This window comes from Elephantulus edwardii, unplaced genomic scaffold (genome assembly GCF_000299155.1).
Source record: "Elephantulus edwardii isolate Elephantulus edwardi_28Jun2011 unplaced genomic scaffold, EleEdw1.0 scaffold00283, whole genome shotgun sequence".
Lineage (NCBI taxonomy): Eukaryota > Metazoa > Chordata > Mammalia > Macroscelidea > Macroscelididae > Elephantulus > Elephantulus edwardii.
The window spans coordinates 2870551-2878651 of record NW_006400033.1 but is presented as its reverse complement, the minus strand read 5'-3'; the positions used below and the strand labels follow the sequence as shown (position 1 = coordinate 2878651).

General features: G+C 41.3%; 1 protein-coding gene across 1 annotated transcript in view; it reads left to right on the top strand.

Annotated features, from left to right (window-relative positions):
- DNAH6 (dynein, axonemal, heavy chain 6) overlaps window positions 1-8101 on the top strand; it is a 383600-nt gene that overhangs the window by 278546 nt on the left and 96953 nt on the right. Inside the window, exons 56-57 of the mRNA XM_006900399.1 lie at window positions 4075-4239; window positions 4517-4590. Of these exons, the coding sequence (XP_006900461.1) occupies window positions 4075-4239; window positions 4517-4590 (239 nt within the window). The remainder of the gene's footprint in view (window positions 1-4074; window positions 4240-4516; window positions 4591-8101) is intronic.

The following is an 8101-nucleotide window of genomic DNA, read 5'->3' as shown; positions in this document are numbered from 1 at the left end:
GGAGAGGTCCCTAACAGCAGACTTTCCCATAGCAATGCGTCTTTTAATTTCCTGGCTGCTGGTGCCAAGACTGTTGACTATGGAGCCAAGCAAGTGACTCGACGGCACATAACAACAACATTCATATTAGTTCTCAACTTTCAGATTATATACAGAATCCTGTAGAGGCCATATCTGAATCATGTCAAAGACATCAGTCAATATAATTTTCAAATTGGTCAAAGAAGTTAGTTGCTTTGCTGCTGAAACAATGCACTCTCATTCACAAAGGAATCAGCTGATTGAATTCACTCTTTCCTTCTCAGACACAACTAAGTGGCATATATTTTGTTTCCTGGCACAGATAATTCTCTGGTATTCATAAATCTTTTGATGGTTGTTGTTGTTAGTTGCTGCCCAGTCGAGTATGACTCATAGCAGCCCTATGAACAGCCATCCTGAAACCTGCCCTATCTTGTGTTATCCTTGTCATTTCTGACACACTAGAGCCCATCGCTCAAGTCACCTTGGGGGTCTTTCTCTCCTTCACTGACCCTCTATCTTTCCAAGCATGATATCCTTTCCAAGGAATAACCTTGTCAAGCTACATGTCCGAAATATGAAAGACTTCGCCATCTTTGCCTCCAAATAACACTCTGGCTGCACCTTTTCCAAGACATGTGTTTGTTCTTTTGGCAGTCCATGGGATATTCAGTACTCTTCTCCATCACCACAGCTGAAAGTAGTATTTACTCCTCTGTAATTTTTATTTATTGCCCAGCTCTCTGATACATGGCAGGAGACTGAGAAGGCCATGGCTTCAGCCAGGGGCACCTTAATTTTCAAACCGACATCATTGCTCTTCTGTATTTTAGAGAAGTCCCTGACAAGTGGACTTTTCCTGGTTTCCTAACTGCTTGTACCAGGGATATTGGTTGTTGATCCAATCAAGATTAAAATCATTAACCACTAAACACTTTTTTCCACCTTTCATAATGTTAACTGTTGGACCTGTGGTGAAGACCTTTATCTTCTTGATGTTGAGATGTAAATCGTACAGAAGGTTGTAGTCCTTGATCATTTAATATCCTCCTCACTTTCAGCAAGCAAAGTTGTGCAGGTAATGCAGATTGATGATGAGTCCTCCTCCAATACTGATGCCACCTTCTTTATAAAGCCTGGTGTAGTGACTTATTTGCTCAGCATACACATATTGAATAGATATGGAGAAAGGATACACCCCTGATGTACACCCTTTGTAATTTTAAACCATCCTGTGTTCCCTTCCTCAGTTCAGACACCAGCTTCTTTGTCTAGATATGAATACTGTATGAGCACAATTAATTGTTATTATTGTAGTAATTCTTATTCTTCTCAATATTAGCCATAATTTGTTATGATTCAGGCAGTCAAATGTCTTTGTGATAGTTAATAAAACAATAGCAGCCAATCAATAAGTGTTCTGGGATTCCCATTCTTCTCAATGTTAGCCATTAGAGAAGAGTATTGAAAATACCAAGGACTGCCAAAAAAGCAAACATATGTCTTGGAAAAGGTGCTTCCAGTTCATCTTTCATACTTTAAACATGTAGCTAGGTAAGGCTATGCCTTGGAAAGAAACGTCGTACTTGCAAAGAGGGAGGGTCATTGAAGGAGAGGAAGACCTCCAAGAAGGCGGATTGACACAGTGACTTGAACAATGGGCTCTAGTATGTCAGGATGATGAGGATGGCATGTGCCTGTGCCTGTATGGTTTATTTTTATAGAGTCATTATGAGTCAGTACTGTTCTGGGATTCCTATTATTCTCATTGTTAGCCATAATTTATTGTAATCCACACAGTCAAATGCCTTTGCATAGTCAATAAAACACAAATATTTTGTGAAGGTTCATTTGATGATTAGCTGCCAAAAAACACAAAGCAGTAGTACCATTGGTGGTCATCTATACACACACATTATCTGAAACTTATAAATTACTCCTAGATAGGTATGTTATTGTTATGTGCCGTCGAATCATCTGCAACTCATAGTGATCCTATGTACAACAGCCCTAAACCCTGCGCTATCCTGTGCCAGTCTCACTGTCTCCAACACACCCTCCCTGATTACCCCAGTCACTGAATCAATTCACCTCATAGAGGGTCTTCCTCTCCTGTGCTGTCCCTCCACCCTCCCAAGCATGAGGTCCTTGTCCAAATACTAGTTCCTCCTTGCAACATGTCCAAAGTATGTCAGACGAAGCTTCAGAATCCTTGTCTCCAAGGAGCAGCCTGGTTTAACCCTCTCTAGGATGAACCTGTTAATTTTCTTAGCAGTCAATACTCTTCTCCAATACCACAGCTCAAAGGTATCAATTCTCCTCCTATCCTCTCTAGTTATTGTCCAACTTTCTGATGCATAACAAGTGATTGCAAAGACCATGGCCTATTTCAGGCACACCTTAGTCTCCAGAGTGGCATCATTGCTCTTCATTACTTTGGAGAGGTCTCTAAAAGCACACTTTCCCATCGCACTACATCTTTTAATTTCCTGGCTGCTGATGCCAAGAGTGTTGACTATGAAGCCAAGTAAACTAAAGCTGTTAACAATTTCAGTCTCTTCACCATCCATTCTGATGCTGCCAATTGGCCCAGTGGTGAGAATCTTTGTCTTCTTGATATTGAGCCTCAATCCATATTAAAGGTTGCAGTCCTTGACTTTCTGCAGAAAGTGCTTCAGTTTTTCCTCAGTATCAGCAAGCAGGGTTGTGTCATCTGCATAACGCAGATTGTTGATAGATCTTCCACCAATCCTGACACCACACTCCTCCTCATACAACCCAGCCTCCCAGATAATCTGTTCTGCATATAGGTTGAAAAGGTATGGAGACAGGACACATCCCTGGCATACACCCACCCCCTCAATTTTGAACCATGCAGTGTTTCCTTGCTCTGTCCTGACGACTGCCTCCTGGTCCAAGTATAGGTTTCACATTAGCATGCTCAAGTGTTCTGGGATTCCCATTCTTCTCAGAGTCAGCCACAGTTTGTTGTGATCCACACAGTCAAACACCTTTGCATAATCAACGAGACACAGGTTGACATTCCTCTGGTAGGTCAGAGTTAAATCAAGTAAGAATGAGATTTTGTAAAAAAAGAAAAAAAAGAATGAAAAGAAAAAATATTTGCTCAGTCTAAGTGCTCCATTTCTTCAGCTACCACTTAAGAATGAATGTTAATAAACTAGTTCACTTGTTCAACAGACATTTGAGAACAATGGCACACTCTAGAGATATGATTCCTGTCACAAAGAGCTGACTATCCAGTTAGAGACAGAGAGGATAAATAGAAAATGAAGAGGAGGAGGAGGAAGAAGAAAACTTGTGACTAAAACTTTGAAGGAAAACAAGGTGTCAATCTCTATCTAGTCATGTCTGGAAGTGTCCCCCACCACTCACTTGTCAGGTTATCACACTGCACGGGTTACTTGATGGGGAGCTCCCAGACTGAAACAGACTAAGAAGCAGGCCTGGCATCACTTCTGAAATAGTAATTGACCTGTGAGAAAACCTTATGGATAGCAGCAGAACACTGTCTGATGCAGTACTGGAATATAGGGCCGTTGGGAGGGAAGAAAATGGCTTGAATAGAGCTGCCTCCTCAAAGTTGAATCAACCTGTAATGTTAAGTGTTTATCGTTCAAAATGGCTTCCTTAGCCATTGACTGGCTTTGTCGTGTGGATGTGTGAAAATATGTAAATAGAGTGTGTTGGCCTATCCACAAGGGGATTGGCTAGCCTCTCACCATTAAATTGAGTGGATCCACAGCAAACAGAGCCTCACCACCAAGCAAAGCAGCAGCAAGAAAATGTAGCACGTCCTTCAGGGCCAGAAATTCTTGTACCAGCCAGACCAGGGTATATGAAAGCAGTAGCCACAGCAGCTGCAGCACAGAATCAGAGGCCTGACATGAGGCAAAGCAGACTTGGGGTTGCTACCCCATGGAGAACCAGAACTTAGGAGCTTTTACCAAGTTTGTTGGACCACTGGGTGGGGAAAGCCATAACTGGCTATTTTAATTACTTTTCACACGTTGCTTTGGTTTTATTTTTAAGCTTAAAGAAACCTTGGATCCGGCTCTGGAACCCATTCTTTTAAAACAGACTTTCACTAGTGGTGGACGACTTCTCATTCGCCTTGGAGACTCAGACATTGATTATGACAAAAACTTTCGGTTCTATATGACAACAAAAATGCCAAATCCCCACTACCTGCCTGAGGTAAGTTCTTGGCCTGGATGCCCAGCATCCCTGGGTTGCTAGGATGTGGTGAGTCTCAAAAGTGTGGTGGATACCTGAGCCATCTGGAGGAAGCACTCTCTCTCCTTTCTCTTGCCGCTCCATAACTCATCTTCCTCCCACTTTCTTCCATCCTTCTTCTCTTCTGAGTCACGATTCTGATTCCAATCATCCTCCTCCCTGATCCCTAACACTCACTATCTAGCTGAGACTGTGCACCTCTCCTCTCTATCCCCATCTCCTTCTGCTCCACTCATAGCCGGACCGCCAGTGCCTTCCTGCATTCATCTCCCTCCCTCAGCATAAGTCTTTTTTGCCCCACCCCTTCATCTGGTAGGTAAATGAATCAGACCTTAACTGAGAATCCATCTAAGAGAGGGAGTTCTATCAGTGTTCAGTTGTGTGCATCCCTATGATACCCAGCAGACGTGAGACCTCTGATGCTGAGCACTGTCAGAGACCATGGTTCAGTGTCCAGAGTCAGAGCAGAATTCTGGAGTGAACATCAAGTCTCCTACCTTATGCTCTCAGACTATTTGGAAAGAACCATGAAAACCCTCTTCCTGTCAACATCTCTGAGCCACACAAGGGTCCAGGCAACCTAGGACAACTCTTATGCTACAGAGTAGGCAGTTGCCACCAGTGAGATGTCTTTTTTTCACTCGTGCACAGGATCTTCTGTGCTCCACTGTCCTCATACACTCCACCCCCGGGGCTGCCACAGCTCCAGACATGTTCACCGGGGGGTGGGGGTGGGGGGGTCTTTTTGAGCCAATTCACAAAATAGGAAAGAGACTATACCCAGCCAACTTTATTCCTCTGCTCCCTTCCCCCTCCCCTAAAATTTTCTTGTATACTATTTAAGATATTTCCATTTTCATTTCTGCCATTGAATTTCTCATAGCTGCTTATTTTACATGGGGTGAAGTTGAATTAAATTTACACATTTCTCCAATAGTATGGGGAGATGGTAGTGAAAGCCAGTGTCATGAATTCCTTATTCTCACGAGACTCAATCACACAGTCACTGCCAGGACTCCCTATCTTTGATCCCTTTTAGCACTGATAAAAGTTACCAATATGCTTTCTTGAACACTTCAGTCTCTTACTTTGTTTTGTTGTTTTGTTATTGATATTTGAGTGAATGTTTACGAAGCAAATTTTGATTTTCCATTCAACTGTTCATTCATGTATATTTTGTTTTATAACATTAATTGCAATGCTCACAATGTGTACTCTTGCCACTTCTTCCCGGCATTTAAAATTTCCATTAATGGAGATCTTGCGACATAGTCCATAGGAAGAGCTGTGCTGCTAACCCTAAAGTGGCACCTGCTTCTCTGGCAGTTCAAATCCAACAGCAACATCTCAAGAGAAAGATGAGCAGTCTCTTCCCAGGTGGTTTTCAGTCTCCAAAAGCCCACTGGGTCCTCAGCTAGGAATCAGTTCCAACTTGGGAGTGATGAGTTTTGAATTTTCTTATTACTCCTTCTCTCTCACATCTTCCTGCCTTTGACGTTTATCCTTAGACAAATGCTGCTCTTCTGACCTTCTATAGCTGGTTGCTTGTTGGGGACCACTTATTCTGTTTCTCTGGGGGAAATTATGCCTGGAAGAAATTAATAAATAAGGACACAAGAGACAAACAACATACAGAGACAAAATAGGATCGGTGCAGTCAGACAGGACAGGACTGGACCACTCTGGCAGCTGTGCCATATTTATTTATACCTTATGGAAACAAAGAGATGGTTCACAGGGACATAGAAACTTTAAGGGTTACATCATAGAGCCCAGATGGACCAATACAAGTAGAAACTTTAAGATTGCCATAGGGCTTCTATGGGCTGAGTACATAGTTAGATACATTCAACCAAGACTTCTTTGTATTCATAAACTGTGCTTTCTTTCATCTTGCAACAACCTTATCAAGAGCAGGAATAATAATGAAAGTCAGTGTCTAAAGATGTATGAGAACCACTTGCAATCTTCCTTCTCAGAGTGCCTTGTGAGATCTGCTTGCAATCTTCTTTCTGAAGACACCTTCTGTGTACAAGGCACACAGTCATATTCTAAGGATGCAGTCCTTTACATTCTATGGTTCCCTACAGTTGTTCTAAGGAGTGAGTGCCTCTGGTGTCATGGTCACTTTATAGGTCTTCCTGTTGTTTGCCTGAAAGTTGAGCCATGTGGTTTAGTTTAGTTCCAGGTACATAGGATGACTGAAGGCCATTATCTTGGGGGTTCCACCAGTCTCTTTCAGACCAATAATCCTGCAATACAGCGATAATAAATGTTCACTTACAAGCAGATAGGCAAGATGAACAGATTTGGGCAGGTGAAAAGGATGTGAAATAATGAATTAATAAAAATCTAACTTCTCTGTAAATCTTCATTAAAATCACAACTGAAATAAAATTTTATTTCAAAAAAGGACTCTCAAAGGCCATACATATGTTTGCCAGATGATATTACTAAATTCATATTTCTATATGCTGTAACTATGTCCATGTATATAGCAGAGCCAATGAGAAGAAAAGCTACATTTATAACCAAGGGCCTTGAGGGAATAAATTGCTAGTTCTGAGACCATAGGACCATAATCTTGAGAACATCAAGGTCACTTGGTATAATCTATTACACAAAGGCATGTTCTCCTTATAAGGCAGCATTGCACCCTACAACCAGCCCTGCCACTGTTCCTAGCTTTATGACTGTGGGTGGATTATTCCATCTCCTAGATCCTCAAATCAGTCAACCATAAAGTGGAGATAGAGCCTACTTTAAAAAATTGTTGATATCAAAGCTCACTGCCTTCAAGTAGATTCTGAGTCATGGTAATCCTACAGTGGATTCCCCAAACTGTACAACTTCATAAGAGTAGACTGCCCATACTTCTTCATTGGATCAACTGGTAGATTTGAACTACCAGTGTTTTGATCAGCAGTAGACAAAAAAATAGACCTGTAAGGTGATCAATAAGAACAGAGAGAAATACTCCTTAGAGCAATCAACCATACCAGATCAGAAGAGCTGCATTTTCCCAGGGTTATTGCTTGGAAGACAGGAAGGGAGAGGATGAAGGATGTATGGAAATGGAAAATACAAGAAGGAAGTGGGAAGAATAATGCTATGATGAGGAAGCTGTACTCAGTGGTATGAAACATAATGTGTATGAGTTGCTGAATGGAAAACCAACCTGTTCTATAAACTTCCACTCAAATTGTAAAAAGAAGTTAAAAATAAATTAAAATGTATATTTTTTAATAAATGTTGATACTTGACGTTATTGTATGTAATCGAGTTGGAACTGACCAACTGAACCATTGCTGACCCTCCCTTGGGTTTTTCAGAAATGGTTAATCACAGGGGAGGAGATTGCCCATCCTTCTCCCATGGATCACTTCGAGGATTCAAATCACCTGCTTTGGGAATATACCTATTTTTAAAACATTTATAGAAATATACATACTAAGTATTATATATAAAAAATATAATTATATATTATATTAATTATATTCTACTCTATTTATAATATACATATTTATACAAACAAACCTATTTGTTCTCCTAGTAGTCCATAGTATATTCAACACTCTTCTCCAGCACCACTGCTCAAAGGCATCAATTCTCTTTCTATCATCCCTATTCAACTGTCCAACTCTCTGATGCAGAGCACATAAATGCCTGGATCAGGTGCACCTTAGTCTCCAGCCTGACATCGTTGCTCTTCAGTACTCTTGAGAGGTCCCTCCCTGACAGCTGACTTTCCGAATGCAATTTGCCTCCTGATTTCCTGGCTGCTGTTACCAAGAGTGTTGACTGTGGAGCCAAGCAAACTAAA